The 19,325-nt window shown below is 43.7% G+C and overlaps 1 protein-coding gene across 1 annotated transcript in view; it reads left to right on the forward strand.

The window, feature by feature from the left end:
* The first annotated feature begins 5,160 nt into the window (after nucleotides 1-5,160).
* ablim2 (actin binding LIM protein family, member 2) overlaps nucleotides 5,161-19,325 on the forward strand; it is a 397,169-nt gene continuing 383,004 nt past the window's right edge. Inside the window, exon 1 of the mRNA XM_078542183.1 lies at nucleotides 5,161-5,220. Coding sequence (XP_078398309.1) covers nucleotides 5,205-5,220 — 16 coding nt within the window. The 5' untranslated portion in view covers nucleotides 5,161-5,204. The remainder of the gene's footprint in view (nucleotides 5,221-19,325) is intronic.

Here is a 19,325-nt window from a genome sequence, read left to right on the forward strand (position 1 = left end):
CCCTCAACTTTTCTCCTGTTCTCCATTTGGTATCATTTTATGCCTCTATTCGCTGCCTCCCTGATTTCAATGGCTGAGAAATTTGATTGTCCTGCACACATTTTACAGGAGTATAACAGGAACCTAATGATCCATATGGCAGGGAGCATAAGTGTGCCCATCCCACACCAGGGGCAGAATTTATTGAGGGCAGTGGGAGGCCCGACATCCGCCATCAAAACTGGCGATACCTCACCCACCAACTCTCTGGGAACCCCGAGGGAATTAAGTCCCTAATTGGCAGTGAAAACCGAAATTATGTGAAATTGTTCTGCCCCAGCACCTGCATCACCACACAATTAACACACCCAGAAAATCACAGCACTAATAGTTAACAATGACCCTGTAGGTGTGTTTTCTCTGCAGAAAGAGATATCACTCCCTAAATGTGCAGCTTATTTGCAACCTGAGGTAGCACACTATGCAGTCTATGTCTGGTTTCCTGACAGCAGTTATTATTCATTCTTCCTGCACCAGTTCTCTCTGCTGGGTGTTATTCCACCCAGGCTGTCAGGTCACAGGCTGACTACTTGGCGACAAGGGATATTCCCTCCTTACATAGTTTATATAACTGGCCTACAGCAAGAGTCATGTTGCCACGAGAAATAACATTGACCAAACCATAGGCCTTTTTAAGCAATGTTTCCAAAGGAACTTTCCATACAACCCTGACTCTATTACTAGATTTGTGGTCTTGTGCTGTACTTTATTAACTTCACTATACTGAAGAACTATCCCTTAACACCACCTGAAACAGTAAGAATTTGTCACGAATGGGATGGGAGGTGTGTGAAGTTTATCTAGCCCCACTACTCTGCAGGTTGTACTATTAGTTAAAAAGTTTAATTCACTCACCAAAATGGCCAATTATTTACCTTCTCTAATGTTACTCAGAATAAAAGAGACTTTAACCAAGCTTCTTCCAATAAACTCAGAATGATTGATTTATTATAAAACAAAACTTTTTTAAAGCAAGTTGCAAGAACTGGTGTACACACAATTGCACTCTGGAAGTATAATTATCGAACCCTTTTTAAAAATACCCTGGCGTGCACGCACACACACAAACAAACAAAGGACAAACAAGGCCTCTGCAACGATGGGATTTGGAGGATAGGCTGTATAAAATAAAGGATAAGGTTTCAGTGCTATTCATCTGGAGCTCCCTCATGTGAAGATGGGCTGCTGGTCCCAGTAGGTGTCTGGAGGTTCTCACCATTGGAGCTTCAGCGTGGAGGAGAATATAGAGCTGGATCAATTCTCTTCGTCTCAGCTTTTCAGGTTTCCAAGTACAAACAAGTTATACTCAGATGAGGATTTCCCTGCTGCATGTTGATAACCACATATAGAATTTCAGACAAGGCAGGGAGAGAGCGAGTTACAGCAGCCTCACTTTTCAGTTTATTCCCCAAAACACACTGAGTTCAAAACAACAGGTTCAAAATTTAAAGCTTGTCTCTGTCATGTGAGTTCCAGTGAATCACTAGCCTTTGCCTTTACCAGTTTTTCCCCATCAATTAAAGTAATTGCAGTTCAAAACGAACAAACAACTCTTCACCCTCAAGTACCGAGCCGGTCAGATGATTTCTTAGAACAAGCATGTTGACAATTCCAAGGTGAATTTATGACCTTTTTAAAAAAATTCCAGGTTCACATCCAAGTATCCAGATAATGCAATGTCTTTCCATATTTTCTGTGTTTCCATGTATGTTATGTTATATTTTAAAAGAAAAATGTAGTTTTGAACAATATGATTTGAACAAAGTAGAGGAGGAGGAAGGGCAGGAGCAGTATTGACCATGTGCCCCTAGTTGCCATGGATCTCAGAGAGCAATTCTTCCAAGAGTTGTTTACTTGAACCATTTCTCCCAAACCCAATGCACCAGCAGTCCTGTAATCCTTAGCATCACTGTCCTCACTGCCACCATCTGATTCTTCAGTCCTGCGTAATGGATTTTGCCCTCACTTGACAACCATTACTAACATCAACACCAAACACAGAACAAAAAAGAATGACTCCAACAACTTTATTTCATATATGTATAATAGTTACATAGGAACATTGATATATCCTGTGATGGCAACATGGGTCTTGTTGATCATTGAGTGCCTCCAGCCTGTTCTGCCGTTCATTTCAGTCATGGCTGATCTGTACCTCACCTCCATTTCCCTGCCTTTGAGGAGGAACTTTGAGGCTTGCAGGATAAACCACATAACTATAAATGCAGCAAGCATGTGCTAGCACAGGAAAGACAACCATGCATCCAGCTTATGCAATCGTTCCATCACTGAGAGATGGATTACTGTCTGCAGTCTTCACTGTCACCACTGCCTTCACTGTCACATGAAGCTATCATTTTGTTCATAAGCTGTTACTATTGTTTAGCACAAAGTTGTAAAGAAAATACATCCCATAGTAACAAACAGTGAATTTATATACATAGTCTTGGAGGGACTTTTGGGGCCTCTCCTGGGACTGCTCTATCTGCTTTTCTGCAGGGGCAGCCATCGTCACCAGGATCTGGCACACAGATGAACCCTCTGCCAGAGGGGTCAAGGATCCCGAGGATGAAGAGACTATCGCGAATGGAATTGGACCCATATCCTCTTCCAGCACCTTCTTAGCCCTTGGTTGTCATTCCCTTTGGTCAGAGGAGGTCTGCTGCTATGGCACAGCTAGCAACCCCTCCAGCCAGCATTGGGCCATCTTTGCAAAAGTCCTGCCCAGTCTGCTGAGGGCTGCTTGTACTCCATGGACATCAGTGCTCAGGTTATGAATTGACTGGTCCAGCCTATGCAAAGTGACCTGCATCCTGTGTAGGACATCACATTGGCTGCTGTCTCAAGGGAGAAGTTCATGCACTTGAAGCCCGGGACATGGCCAAGCTCATCCGCTCTTTGCACGCCTGCGCTTGCAATCTATGAGCCCGTTCAGCCTCAGGGAACATGACAGATGGCCACACACCTGATTCTGATTCACCGAGTATCAAGCCCCAAACTCTGACTCCTGAGGCCCGTCCTCACTGCCCAACGGAGCATCACTGTGACTGTCCTTGCCCGTCTGCGGGGAACTGTCCACAGATGCCAATGCCTCAGATGCTTCCCCTTGCACATAAGTGCTGCACTCCTTAACCATTGTCATCATTTCGAAATGCGTCCATAGACCCACCACGGTGCTGGAACCCTACCGGAGGAGAGGGGTGGGAGGGATGGGGGAAAACTGCTGCAATCTGATGTGGTCACAGGAGAAAATTGCTCCAGGGTTGGTGGTGGGTGTTGGTGCGGGGTTAGTGGTGAAGTGGGTGGTGGGGGAGATACCTGCAATTCTGCAATCTGGGGTTGGTAGGGTGGTGGGCAGGGGTGTGCTACTCACCGCCTGAAGCTGGCACCTATAATTTTTGCCAGAGAGGGAATGGGGGCAGGACGTATTTAGCACATTCGTGGTGCATGGAGGCAGCTGCACTTGTAAAAGTGCAACTGTCTCCAAACAGATCCACGTTTTGCTAGTGGAATGTCCAAAATATGACCCATGGGCCTTAGACATTTCAGCAAAAAGCCTAAAGCTGCTGGAGTTATTTGTGAAGGTGGGGTACCCTTTTGGAGAGGTCCAGGGACTTCTGGGAGAGGTAAAGTGCACCCCCCCCACCCTGGAAGGGTCATGTGCCCTTTGGGATTGTTAAGAGTAGACATGATTGTGCGTTAAAATGGAATTGTCATACTGTCAAGGTATTTAAATCACCAGGTTCTTTAAATTTTTGAAAAAATGCTCTGCACTTGCAACTTCCCTAGCTGTCTATAGACATAAGCATGAGGATTATCATTATAGGAATAGTGCTGCATGACTGATTCCACAGCCTATCAGTTTCACAGTGGGAAGTTTTTAATTTACAGTTTGACAGTTCCAAGTCTTTGATGTGGATCTATGAATATGAATGCGTGTTATCATAAAGGGATTAAGTACATGAATGAAATGTTTGTTTTCATAAGCGATTAAGTATTTGAAGGCATTTAAATGTATTGGTTGGATTTTTATCAATTAGAGTGTTTTATGATAAATAAAATATGTAATGGACACTTAGAGCTTTAATTTATTTAATCTCAGAATGGATCCTGAGGTCTGCCCTTGGTAGATACTAGGTAAGTTGGCATGGGGGGGTGGGGTGTAAGGGCAAAAGATAGTGGGTGGGGGCATGGTTTGACATGAGATGGCAGTAAGTTGATATAGGGCCTACAAAGGACTATGTGGATGAGTGGGGGTCATAGGTTGGCATGAGTTGGCACTAGGGGCTATAAGGGGTTATGAAGGGTGGGTAAAGGGGCATAAAGGAAAGTATGAAGGGCCATAGATGTGGGTGCAGGGACAAGAGTGGTATGAGTTTGGTATGGATGGGGCATAAGGAGTGTGTTGAGGGTGAAGGGGTGTAAGAAGTGTGGGCTAGAAGGTTGTTTTGATTTTATTGTTTTTTTTAACCAGCTGGGAAGTCTCAGACCACTGAGGTGGGCATTTTAACTTGCCCACCTTGGAATCCAGCAACCCTCGTGGCTGCCTCCAAACTCTCTCTGGGACAGGGGGCCTGACTCCCAGTAACACCCATCTGAATTTTCCTGACTCTGCACTCCTGACTCCGGAGTAAATATTTGGCCCTGAGTGGCTTGAAATATCTGGAATTGTACATTTCTTCTCTGAGGATCTGGAATTGTACATATGGTCAAATAAATGAATGTCCTGCCTTTACCTAGACTGCCTCCTAACCTTGCATGATGGCACTGAATGCATTCCCTATACCCATTATTAACATTTATCACAGCCTGTGAATGCTTTGAGCTGAAACTGTGGTCTTCAGTCAGATGCACTGAAGATGCCCGTATACATCTGGGAGCAAGATAGTGGAGGAAGTTCTATTTATAATATTAAGTAACAGCCTGCAATAACACAGCCTGCTTGTCTCAGGGAGCTTCTGCAGTCACATGATGCCTGGCTGCCATTCTTGAACTATCTGGAGGAATATCCAGTAACAGAGTTACACTTCTCAGCTGCAGCAAAGCCCACACTGTAATTTAGTGGGCACTGAAGTATGGGTCATATGTCTAGATGGTTTGGAGACCCATTTAATGGAACTGTATATATGTAGCTGATTGTGACTGAATTGAAGCCCACTGCTGCAATGCCTGAAGAAACTGGTAGAATACTGCTTAGTAAGTATGTGTTTTCTACATTGATACCAAAATATTTTCATGTGAGAGGAAAAGCTTGTTTTACTGAATAACCTAGTATGTGTATCTAAGTGTGTTTTATTTGCTCTGTCCTATGACTTCCTTTGACTAATACAGTGAAGGCTGTATTGTGATCGAAATGACTATGAATGATTTGAAGATCTATTGTTTAACATTTTGAATAGGGCTGGAAATGTCAGTGATTCTGGCGTTATATGTTAGACAAATCATTGAATAAAATGTGCGGCAAGGCCATAACGTATGGTGGCTCAGATGTAATGTTACAAACCACAAGTCATGTCCTTGAAAGACACCTGCTTATCAAACCATTTATAACATATAGTCGAAGTTTGTGGAACCAGTTTTATTTTACTTTCGTAGGATTTCTTTCCCTGGTGTTGGGTATTATGGGAGTGTATGGCGGGGTGGGGCCACAGTCGGGGGTGAGGGTGGGGGCTGGTGGGAGTTCAGGCTTCTGCTGTGAGATCATGTGGCTTGTACAAAATTGTTATGTAGTAAGTGTTTTAAATGGTTGTGGTTTCATTTAGTTGCACATTAAGAGGAAATGCATTGTACATTCAATGTAATGCATCAATTCTAGAAATCAAATTTAATACAGCTTTCTGCGATTATTATGTTTTTAGGCTGAGTAGATCAGTCACTGAATTTTTTTAGCTGATATATTTTATTAAAATTTGTAGCTGTTTCAAATATTAATCTGGAAATTATGATGAACAATATTGTGATGTGAGCACTTAAAGCAGATAGAATAAATGGATGTGTGTTCCTGAAATAACATTGTTCATTTCGCTTTACGGAATGAAGTCATTGAGGATAGCAACCTTTATGCAGATGGTGGATTTTGCTTTTATTGAGCAAACAGTTTTGGTCTCCTTACTTAAGGAGGGATAAACTTGCTTTGGAAGTAGTTCAGAGAAGGTTCACTAGGCTGATTCCTGGGCTGAAGGGAGGCTATCTTAGTGAGGAAAGATTGAGCAGCCTGGGCCTATACTCATTGGAGTTTAGAAGAATGAGAGGTCATCTGATTGAAACATGTAAGATCCTGAGGGGGCTTGATTGGGTAGACGCTGTGAGGATGTTTCCCCTTGTAGGGGAATCTAGAGCTAAGGGGCCCAGTTTAAAAATAAAGAATCTCCCATTTAAGACTGAGATGAGGAATTTCTTCTCTGAGGATCATAGTCTTTGGAATTCTCTACCCCCAGAGAACAGTGGCGGTTTGGCCATTGAATATGTTCAAGGCTGAATTAGACAGATTTTTGATCTACGAGAGAGTCCAGTGCTATGGAGGGCATGCAGGAACGTGGAATTAAGGCCACAATCAGATCAGCCATGATCCTATTGTATGGAGGAGTAAGCTTGAGGAATCGAATGGCCTACTCCTGCATTTATTTAAGACCTGGTGGTCTTTATACATTTCTCTTTATAAATGTGCTTCTGAAAACCTTGAAATCTGATATGCTACATTTTACTTGTTTCCTATGTAGTTTGGTGCTTCCTTAAAACATTAGGTAAGTAATTTGGTGGAATCTTCCATTCCTCCCTCCCCTCCCCCACCCCCACTGCTGGCGGGATTTACTGGTGCTGCTGAGGTCAAAGGACTCTTGGCTGGCTTGCCACATTATCCGGTCCTGCCCCACCATGGCAGGGTTGGAAAACCTCAGCCATTGTGTCATAGACTGAGACTTCTATATGTTATATTCCTTGATGTATTGCCTTGAGAAATGCATTGTGTTTTGATAGCCCTACCATATGGTGTTGCATTGATTTCACAGGAAAATGCAAATAAATCCTCTGAGTTTTTGGCTAGTATCAATGGTCTAGCAAATAATGCTGTTTTCTAATTTAAGGATCAAGATTCTTAACAAACCAAGTTTTATAAGGATTGAATCAGTGGTCAGGAAGTGAATATCTTTCTGTATATTCTGGGAATGAAAATAAATTTATTATATACATGTTAAAGGACATGCTGATTTGGCCCATAAAAGCAGGAGATTCTTTTTCATGATATTACAGCTGTTGGCTAACTGCCAATATCTTCTCGTGCTACAATTGGTGTCACGCACATTTCGCACCTGGTCATATTTCAAGCCACCCATTCACAGTCAATGGGCAGAAAATTAACCCCAATCTATATGACACAAACTCCTAATTTTATGGGCAGTGTGATGGAAGAGGGAGGAAATATTGTAAACACTCATGGTAATATTTACAGAGTCTTAGCCAACTCTTGACATTTGGCTTAATTATTCTGGGTCCTCATCGCTTCAGTCCTTTCCTATCTTAAGTAACAGATCCTCTCATTGAATCAACACCACTGTGGCTCATTGTCTTGACAATGTAGTAACAAGTGAAAAGTGACTAAAATTTGTGTTGGTATCAATGCAAGCTGTTAAATATAAATAATAGCTAACAGTAAATCTCTCCTCGCATGGTTCATGGACAAAAATCTAGAAATTAGTGTTGAGATAAAGTGTTGAACTAGCTTTGGGTGCTAATTCCTTGCAATACAAGAATGCAAATTTAAAATAAAACACTATACAGAAAACAAATTCATTTTGCCATGGTACTGGTTCTTTCAAAGACACAGGCTGCCAGGCCTGCCTCAATTTTGAAAGTTTAGGTGCCACGTAGAATTACATACTCATTCTTCAGTGAATCATGGCTGATTCAAATAGAATGTGAATCATGAGGTTTACAGAGATTTCCTGAGCTATATTTCCCATCCATTAGAATTAATGAGTGGAAAAACTTGTGTTGAACTCCTTCTAAGATTTCCATCTCACTGTAGTTCAATTTGTATAAACTGCAGCTTGTATTGTTCACAAACTACGGTTTGATGATACCTATGGGCTATTTTTTTAATGGTCGCACTGCACAGGATAAGCTTCTACTCATACTTAGGGTGATACAAGAAAAAATAGATGTGTTCATTTTTTTGTCATGCATACTGGGCACCAAAAGCTTCTCTTTATCCTTACTTTCTTAGTCCTGACCTGTATCCAGACCTACTGGGTCTGCCACCCCACTTACTGGAGATAACTTCTACCTTCGCCATCTGGACAGTAATCTGGAATCACTGGGACAAGAATCTGGGGCGTTCTACATTGGGTGGGTGGTCTTTCTTCTAGACAACTAGTCAGGTGATATAGGTAGATCAGGTGATCTACCTTTAAAAACTTACTTATTATCTTCCTGAAATCAGCTCTTAACTTGGGGAAAAAGTTATTCCTGCTGGAACTCATCTCATTTGCACTGCTGGTTTCAATTCTTTTGGGCGTGTTAGGGACAAGGGGTAAATTTTGTTGAAGTCTTTGTCAAGACCCAGCCCTTGCCTAGGCTTCAAGAGTTGGTCCTGGAGGGGATATATTACCTGTTCTTAAATGCTGTATGGCTCCCTTTGGAATGGAAGAGCTGTATATCATCTCTTTCATTGACCTTGGAAAGCCCTTGAGGTTCCTCTTGCAAAGCTGCTGAGAGTGCCTTTTCGTTCTGTGGCAGGTAACCACTTCTGTCTCATCCACACAATTTGGGATATGGTCAGCAGCTATCAGAATGGACAGATTGAAGTTTTACACTTAACACCATCTGAGGAGGGGTTCCCAGAATTTTGGATCTAATTCAGTTACAGATTCCCCAAAAACCAAGGCACGGAGAAAATATTCTGTGTTAACCAATAAGAGTATGAATTGTAACCAAGGCAACAAATAAATTTTAGGGTACTTTTGGCCTCTCCAAAATCAAGATTATAAAATTTTTGTGGAATAAAATCTTGAAAACAATTGGAATTCATCTCATTATTTTTCCTAATACAAATAGAAGAACACTAAAACAATAGTCCTGCTTTAATTTATCGATTCCTACAAGCTAATCCATGCAACTAGTTAAAATCTCCTGAGCCTCGCGATGCAGCTGTCCAGGTAGACTACCATCCTCCACTTCATCTCAATAACTTGCAAACTCAGTTAAAATTGGCTCTTTTATCTTGATGGATTTGCTTTATTCCCTATTGAAATATGTTTATTCGATGTTCTATAGCTCTTTATGTTTGTATATTAGAAGATTCTCCACTGCTGACCTGACAATAATTTGAAGCAGAGTGCTATTGCTGCTACCTCAGTTAAAAATTGCAGGTCAGGCTGACTACAGCTGCACATTCCCATTTCTAACACATGGTAAAGTGAAAGATATGATAAGCCATGGCTCTGCAGCTCATATGGAGGATAATGGGAACCGATTCCCTTATTAACTAAAAATCTTAAAAATACATTAAGTGCACTTAAATTTAACTTAAATAAATGTAGAATTATTTTAGACTAAATTGAATGGTATATTTTAAGCAGCGTTGCGAGTAAACGTGTTACAATTATTTATTGTTATTGCTGTGTAGTATATTGTACTGCAAATATGGAATGCTGCAGTATTGATGCAGGATGTTTAAGACAGACAAAAATACTTCTATTTTTATATTCCCAATGTAAAATTCAGTTTACATGTCCACAAGATGAATTTCAGAGGTGTTGTCATGAATTCCTTCACTAGAGATCATCTCATTTCTTGCTATCCTTTAAGAATGCCAGGGGTGGACAACCAACCGATTCTGGTCAAAGCATGCACAAGGCATACTCTGACTTGGTCAGTACAAACATGACAATTGGAGTTCATTTTAAATGACTCCATCATCTGACTCCAGAAGCTGCTCCGGACACCCTGTGATAGATCCTGGTGAATAGTACTGTGGCTACATCATTGCCTAGAGTTTTCAAGTACTAGTGTCCCGTTACCATCCGGAAGTAGGGCTGAAAATTCTTTAGTACTTTGGGCAGAATCTTTTGGTCGGTGTGCGGGGGCGGGCCTGACACACTGAAGTGTAAAATGACACGCGATGATACCGGGCGTGCGACCCGATGTCATCGCCCACCATCAAGATATTTTGTTCGGTGGGCGCGCGCCGAAATGTTAAGGGCTAATTAAGGCCATTGAGAAATTAATTAAAGAAGTTAAGAACGCTGCCCGTCCAACCTTAAGGTTGGTCGGCAGGCGAAAAGCCAAAGCCGCCTTTGCCTTCCCACGGGCGGGATGAGGTTTCTTGAAGCTTTTATAAAATAAATAAATAAATGTTCCCACCTTTACAAACATGTCCCAACTCATGTTTGAATAAATTTTTTAAACTGATTCTTCAATTATTTTCATATCCATTCAATCTCTCTGAGGCAGCTCTGTGCCTCAGGGAGAATGTTGCGCTCTTTCGGGTGAATGCGCGAAAGAGCGCTGGCCCTGACTCTCCCTCCTCCCCTCACCTGCACAGGTAGCTCTAAACACTATGGAACGCGTATTACACTGGGCGGGCCTTAATTGGCCCACCTGCGTAAGATGGTGGCTCGCAGGCAGCAATCGGCTAAGCGCCCGCCCCCGCCCGCCTCTGCCCAGCCCACTCGCCATAGGAAAATTCCAGGTCTTTAAGTACTTTACAGCAGTGGATTGGGCTCCTCCTAAGTAGTTACAGCATCCTAGCTCTGTTTAATGCTTTGACTCATATACTGTTGTTTTCTTTGGAATAGCAGCTGCTAGAAGGAAAAGAAGGCTGTTAGATGGAGCACTTGAGTGAGTTGGGTAGAGATGACAGAAGAGAGCAACTGCACTCTGGAAGAACACAATTCCTGTTGTTCAGTCATGAAGCAGTATTGGCAACACATGTAAAACTCAATGAGCTAAACTGTTCTGCCTTCCCAGCTAAAGGGCAGTACATGGGAACAGTAGTAGATGTAAAAAGACAAAAGGAACAAAAAAAGAAAATTCCTACAATTATTAATAACATTTTATTAAATCTTAAGAAATTATGTCCATGTAGGTTGACTATAATTCAGTATGATGGCTACATATAAATTAGAGAGATATTAAAACATAGCCTCTGAAGCTGTCAGCTTAAATTAGAGCTCCTTGATAAATCTGTTGTGATGTGTGCTTCTGAGCCCTGGCCACAGGGTGTACCCATTTGTGGAAATGTGAATTTCAGTGTTTCCTTGAGTGCTATTGTAAGATTTTTGTTAAGAAGGTAAGAAAAACTGAGTGTCTATATTATAGAAAATGCTGTGGAAGAAATATAATTTTAGCTAAAAGCAGAGTACTGCACTGAAAGATGTAAAGATGTATTCTTCAATAGGTGATTAAAAATAGAGTAACTATTACAGTACATTACAGTCTGACCAAAAATTAGCTTCATTGGAGAACCGCTTCCTGAAGCCATGTGAAAAGGCGACTAGGTCCTAAACTGTTAACTGAGGAATTTGAGTTTGGTTCTCGGTCTCAACTGGAGTTCATACTTATGTGCCTGGTGGAGGCTAATTTTCCAGCTTTGCATTAGTCGTGTGGAAAGAGGAAGTGTGTGCTCACTGATCTAGGGAAGGGTTGCCACAACTACTGCTGAAGCTTGCCACCTGGCAAGCTAAGTTAGGTTTGGTGCAACATTGAGAAGGCCTGGATGAACTGAACCATCCTGACATTCAGAAACAGAAGAATAGTGTGGATGTGGGAATTAAATTTAGAGATGGAGTTGCTATGAGAAGAAATTAAATTACCAAAAATAAAGCATCTTCTGCAGGTAGAATTGTTCAATTGGGCAAAGGAAATTAATTTTTATATAGAAGGGCAATTAGGGATGGGCAATAAATGCTTGCCTGGCCAGCGAGACCCACATCCTGTGAATGAATAAAAAAATACCTTGTTCACCAATATATCCAATTTTGAGTTCTGTGATAGCATAAGATCATTTGAAGGAAATAAAGGAAGAATTCTGACAAGTATTGAGTAACTATAGTGACACATAGGCCAGAATTTTTTGTGGCCTGTATGTGCACCCAGCAGTCCTGATGTAGTGTTAAATTGCTTCTGATGACGTCGGGGGAGGGGGGAGTGGGTTTGCGACATAATCACACTGCATCGCAAGATTATGCTCAGTGGGCATGCGCAAATGTCAGAAGTGCGCCCACCGTCAATTAAAGGGCCTTTTAAGGCAATTAAAGGGCCAATCATCTCCAATTTTGAGAAGCCCTTTCATTTTTATGCTTGGCGCACGGGCCTAATGGGCAGGAGGAGATTGCATATTTGAAACTTTCTGGAACCAGGGCGGATGTAACAGCCAGAAGGAATAGAGAAGTGAGGAGGTAGGAGTTTGTTGTGAGTTGTGAATCTGTGCATTGCTGATTATTTAGTGAACCATCCTGTTCATCTTCTATAGTTTGGACGCTTAAATAGTTTCTGGGAATTTTTGCTGACAGGCCTCATCGTAATAAAGGTCAAACATCTGCCAAGCAGAAGGTTTGAGATGGACATTGTTTATTCTGCTGGAGGGACTTCCTCACATGAGGAGGAGAGGGCAAAAAGGGAGAGGAGGCCAGTTGGCTGCAGGCAGAATAATAGAGTCTGCCCTCAACATCGAGAAGCACAACCTGAAGAGTTGGAAGGTGAGCAAAGGCTGCAAGGAAGAAGGGGCAGGAGAAGGTGCCATTACCCTACTGGAAGAGTCTACAAGCTGAGATACAGCTACCTTGAGATGACTGAGGTCCAATGCCAAAGAAGGCTCCGTCTCTCAAGAGTGACAGCGACCTCAATATGTGACATGGTAGGCTCCAAGATAGCTTCCAACTGTGTAGGTGGGAACCAATGCCAGTGGCGCTAAGATTAACAGTTGCTCTTAATTTTTATGCCTCAGCTTCATTCCAGAGGTCTGTGGGAGATCTTTGCGGAGTGTCACAATCTGTAGCACATAGTTCCTTAAAGTTTGTGACAGATGCACTGTTTGGAGGATGAACACCTTCATACATTACAAGTCAGACGAGGACAGCTAGGCAGAACGCTCCAGAGGAAACGCAGCTATATCAGGCTTTCCGAGGATTCAAGGTGCTATTGACTGCACACATGTATCCATCAAGGCACCTGCTGGAGAGTCGGGGGCCTTTGTGAATTGAGAGGGATTCCACTGTCTGAATGTCCAGATAGTGTGCGATCACTGACATGAGATCCTGCAGGTTTGTGCCAGATGTCCTGGGAACTGCCATGATGTATATATTCTGTGTCACTCTCAGGGGCTAAGGCTGTTCATAGCCTCTGCACGCTTGGATGGATGGCTGCCAAAGGACAAAGGATATCCTCTCAAAAGATGGCAAATGACACTGATCAGACATCCAAGAACACCCGTGAAGGAGAGGTGCAACTGAAGCCATGCCTCCATTAGGGTCATCATTGAGAGGACAATTGGCCTCCTGAAAATGAGGTTTTGCTGTCTGGACGTTTTTTTTTTATTCATTCACAGGATGTGGGCTTCGTTGGCTGGGCCAGCATTTATTGCCCATCCCTAGTTGCCCTTGAGAAGGTGGTGGTGAGCTGCCTTCTTGAACTGCTGCAGTCCATGTAGTGTAGATGCACCCACAGTGCTGTTAGGAAGGGAGCTCCATGATTTTGACCCTCAGCGACAGTGAAGGAACGGCAATATATTTCCAAGTCAGGATGGTGAGTGGCTTGGAGGGGAACTTCCAAGTGGTGGTGTTCTCATCTATCTGCTGCCCTTGTCCTTCTGGATGGTAGTGGTCATGGGTTTGGAAGGTGCTGTCGAAGGAACCTTGGTGAATTCCTGCAGTGCACCTTGTAGATGGTATACATTGCTGCTACTGTGCGGCGATGGTGGAGGGAGTGGATGTTCGTGGATGTGGTGCCAATCAAGTGGACTGCTTTGTCCTGGAGTGTGTCAAGCTTCTTGTGTTGCTAGAGCTGCACTCATCCAGGCAAATGGACAGTATTCCATCACATTCCTGACTTGTGTCTTGTAGATGGTGGACAGACTTTGGGGAATCAGGAGATGGGCTGTTCGCCACACGATTCCTAGCCTCTGACCTGCTCTTGTAGCCACAGTATTTATATGGCTAGTCCAATTCAGTTTTGCTCAGGAAGACTTCTCCAACACCCTCCAGAACACGTGTCCCTTATAGTAGTTGTTTGCTGTGCCCTTCACAATCTGGCTCTCTCAAGGGGAGATCAGATGAAGGATGAAGAATGCAATGTGCCTCCAGATGCTATTGAGGAAGAATCTAACGCTGACTTTGAGGAAGAACCTGCTCAGCCACAGGGTCATGAAGATGATCCAGCAATGAGGCAGCTTTTCAGAGCCAGGGAGACCCGGGAGGCTTTGATTCAAAGGAGTTTCCAGTAGGCCTCTAAAGTCAGGAATCCAAATCATTGTGAAGAAACAGTCACTTTACTGCTCAGAGCTCATGAGACCTTCCTGGCACAGTCTTCTCTTGTCCCTCCTTCTGAAATACCTCTTCTGAAGGCCTCCTATCTGACTATCACATAAAGCACCATAAAGCCATTTGACCTGAGGTCACACTTTAACAATGATCTGTGGCAGCTATATACGTGACACAAGTGACAATGAGAATTCACCCATGAAAATCCTTCTATGATTATAGCGATTTAAATTTCTGCTTACAAGTGCTATGTCTAGGTGTTTCCCCTCACCGGCAGCTGTATTGGAGGCAGGCTGCTGACTCTGATGCCACATCGGCCTTGATGACTTTGGCGGCTGTCCTCTGGCCCTGGGTGGGGGAGTCCAGCACCATGGCTGGGCACTCCTCAGTTGTTGTGGTTTCCTCAGAGGCAACATTGACTGGCAGAGGGGCAGAGGAGCTGCTGCCTTCATCAGGAGTGCCCTGAGAAGAGCCTCCAGATGGATGGAGCTGCAGGTCATCAACATGAGATTTGCTGTACCTCCCTGCTCACCGTAGAGGATGAGCAGCTAGCAGAGTCACTAGGTGCTTCATCCATCTGTCACATTGGCAATGCCCTGTTGAGGTCACTACCAGTGTGTGGGCTTGCAGGTCTGAATGCAACCCTAGGAACTCTGATTGAGTTCCTGGAGCTGCTGCTCCATGACAGTCGCCACTGTCTCTGTGGAAGATGCTGTGCATTCAGAGCTGAGGGTCAAGGCAGTTCTCATGCTCCACATGGACTCCTCCATTACAGATACCATAGCATGCAGACCCTCAAAAATCTCTGCCAGATCTCTACCTGCATCCCACTGGACATCCAGCATTTGCCACCTAATAGACGACTCCAGAGGCTCATCATCTGCCTGGGGCTCAGAATTGTCCTGGTCTCCAGAAATCCCCCAATGCCAGAGTCTTGAGACTTTGTCTCCATTAGCTCCTCAAGCAAGTGTGACGTGCTTTCCTCAGTGTGCTCTACCATCTGTCCTGGAGCGTTCAAACCCACCAGAGTGCCTGTATGTGGGGTAAGGTGCAGAGAGAGCATGTGATGCAAGTGCATTGGGCTGTTCATCAGCCTCTGATGTCAATGGAAGGTCTTCCAGGCCACTTAGTGGTCTTGAGGATGTTCCACCTGAGGGAGGAAAAACATATTTGAGTATCTATCACCATTTAAGATTCAGAGTAGATGCATTCTGTTAGATTGTGAAATTGGTAATCTGGCTAAGCAAATAATTCTGAATGGACAAACATAAAGGATTAGTGCAATTCACCTGTCAGTTTTATACCCATTTCCCTCCATCTTTCACACCCTCCCCCAATCTATTCTGTGTCCACTTCAATCTTACCCTCCTCTGAAACCCTTGCCTCTCCATGAACATTGGATCTCGCTCCATGCTCACACGCCATCTACAGAATCCGCTGCTCCATTGAGTTAGCAACACTAGATTTGGCACTCCACCACCAGTTCGGCTCCACTCCTGAGCATTGTGACTCCTCTTCTCCTCTATGGACAATAGTGCTTTCAGGAATCCTCCCTCTATATGCCCAAAGATTTCATCCTCCACCCCAGTATTGTTGGTTTAAGCACCCAGCACATTGTGGATTCCCCCTTCCATACATGCCTGCATTTCTATCTAGTCCCAGGCATTCTTTAAGGGCACAGGAAGAAGTGCTAACTTAAGCTCACGGCTTTACACCTGCAAACCCCAATAAAGCCCACACATACATGTTTATTCAAGGTTCATTGGGACCTTAATACTCACCCTGACAGAGCAGAGAAGGTCATTGACCCTCTTCTGGCACTCCATCCAGGTAGTTCGGACAACCCCCCGGCTGCTGACTAGTGATGCCACCTCTGACCAGGCCTTCTCCGTGAAGTGTGGAGGCCTTCTCTTGCCGTCTCATGGCAGCAATATCTCCCATCAATCACTGACAGCATTTATTAGTACCCGCAGGCAGGCATCTGAGAAGCGGGGGTGCTGAATTGCTTCGGCCATTTCTAGTCCTTTTGCCATGGCTCCTGGCTATCTTCCAGGCACACTTTCCTCCTCCCTTTCAGACTTCAGTATAAATTGACCTTCAAAGTCGCACACCACTCTGTCCCACAGTTCCTCCTTAGATGCATGGAGATCCCTTGCCCGCAGCTGAACAGATTCAGGTGCCTGCCGTCTTCCCGCACCAACTCCCCCCCCCCCCCCCCCCCCGCCGCCGCCATTGGCAATGCTGGCCTTCTCCCAGTGCATATTTCATGCTGGCTGCCTGTTAATTGGCCAGCCAGCGCATGATTGCTTTCAGGTGCCGATTGCAAGCAGGAGCAGGTTTCACATCCATTTCCGGTCCCGTTGATTGCGCTTGCCTGAAGAGCTAAAAATTCAGGCCATTGTAGTGATTGGCTTATAGTTGGAGCGGGTGGAGAGGATTTCATCTTCATTTTCCAGTAAAAAGGTGTAGCCCTCTGGTGCAGAATGTATGAGTGAAGGCCAGGAATATCTTTTGCTGATCCTCATCCTATTCATGCGTAGCAAAACCTTCTGGCTGATCTAAAGCACTCTTGCACAAAATGTGTGAGAATTTCATTTCTATATTAAAGTAGATTCTAATTACATGGTGAATGATAGCATAATTCCCTGATTTTTCTTTTAGCCAGGGCTTTGTATCCTTAAACAGTGCATAAATGATGTTCATGCACATTCTGGCCTGACAGCAAGTAGCTTCTTAAAATAAATTTGATTTTTCTCAGGAACATTACTGATTGTGGACTTGAACGTTTGAGTTTTAACAGATGAACTTTTCTGCATTTCCTCCTGAATGCAGGATCGAGGCCTTCTTCAATTTTTTCCCCCTGATTTGTCGTGGCGAGATTTTTGATTACTACAGTTTAAAATCTGTATAAGAGAATTCCTTGGGGTATTTCTTTCTGAATTATTTCCAAGATGTTAATGCTGAAAAGAGAGAGATGGGAGGCAGGTTCAATTACACCAAAGGCAGACTGCCTGCACTCACTTTTGCCGTTGTCGCCACAATTGCTGACCCAGATACATCTACCCAGGAAAGTCCAATGAATTAAAAACAGAAAATGTTGGGAATACTCAGCAGGTCAGGCAGCATCTGTGGTGAGAGAAACAGAGTCAATGGCTGGGATACCGTCCAGGACAAAGCAGTCCACTTGATTGACACCACATCCACAAACATTCACTCCCTCCACCACCGGCGCACAGTAGCAGCAGTGCGTACCATCTACAAGGTGCACTGCAGGAATTCACCAAGGCTCCTTAGACAGCACCTTCCAAATCCACAACCAATACCACCTAGAAGGACAAGGTCAGGAAATAGATGGGAACACCATCACCTGGAAGTTCCCCTCCAAGTCACTCACCATCCTGACTTGGAAATATATCGCTGCTCCTTCACTATCACTGGGTCAAAATCCTGGAACTCCCTTTCTAACAGTGCTGTGGGTGTACCTACACCACATGGACTGCAGCAGTTCAAGAAGCCAGCTCACCACCACCTTTTCAAAGGCAATTAGGGATGGGCAATAAATGCTGGCCCAGCCAGCGAAGACCACATCCCATGAATGAATAAAAAAGAATTGCTGCGGGACTGGAAATTCATGCCCCAATGGACCTTTGACTAGTTCATCAAATTTTCTCTCTCACCTGCGACGATTCCCACCATGGGTGGGACTGAAACATCTTGGCCAATGTTTCAGGTCAATGACCTTTCATCAAAGCGGTCCAATGAAAATTGTCTTCACAGACTGCATTTCACCAGGGTAGAAGTGATCGATTCACACATCAGCTGGAGCTTTGTCCTACAGACAATGGTGGTTAAAGTCATGACAGCCCTTGCTCATTCTGAGCTACCAGGGGAGACATCAACAATAACAGCTAATTTGCAGGAAGACAGACAAATCACTGAGGCTTTGTTTGGCAGGATAAACATGAAAACTGGCAGAGTAGTGGATGTGTTCCTGGAGTAGTAATCCAGGGGTCTGGACAAATAATCCAGACAACGTGAGTTCAAATCCCACAATGGTAGTTTGTGAATTTAAATTCAGTTTAAAAATAGATCTGATGATAATCTCAGTAAAAGTGACCATGAAGCTGACATTGTTGTTAAAAACTTACTTGGTTCACTGATGTCCTTGGAAAACCTCTATCAGTGCTGTATCTTATGTGGGAGTTCTGACTTCTATCAAATCCAACGCTGTGTATGATTTGGCACTGTCAACACATTTAGAGAAAAAAATAAATTCCCTTAACATTCAATCTCTTGTCTAGGTAAATATTTTTTATTTATGCATGGAAATCTGTCTGCAAGCTTAATAGTCTCCAAACCAAGCGACTGATAAAGTAGAGTTTCTGTCTTGCTCCACCTGAATTGTCCGCAGTTCAAAGGTTATGAGGTGACACTCATCTTGTATACTATATGGGTCCTAACTAATAATGCATCATTAGCCAAAAAGAAACTGATCTGTGGTTGGATGTTCTCCCTGGATCTACAGCCTCTCATTTCAATTCCTATCCACCCCTTCTTGTGGTGAATCCCGCTAACCTCTATCTTACAGCAGAGGGACAAATGTTGGAAGGGCGAAACCCAGACTATTGTGGTATGGAAGACGACACCTCCAAGTATTTGGTACTTTCAGTGGATTTGACACAATGGTAACGCAGTGTAGACTGTGGCACAGGTGAAAACAGAGAAACACCTTGTGCCGGCCATCCATTCCAACTGACAAGCTACCTAAACGTCTTGGATCCTCCTTGCCTCTGGGATCATGCTAAAGCATCT

The sequence above is a fragment of the Cetorhinus maximus genome, chromosome 1 (genome assembly GCF_964194155.1).
Source record: "Cetorhinus maximus chromosome 1, sCetMax3.hap1.1, whole genome shotgun sequence".
In the NCBI taxonomy this organism is placed as follows: domain Eukaryota; kingdom Metazoa; phylum Chordata; class Chondrichthyes; order Lamniformes; family Cetorhinidae; genus Cetorhinus; species Cetorhinus maximus.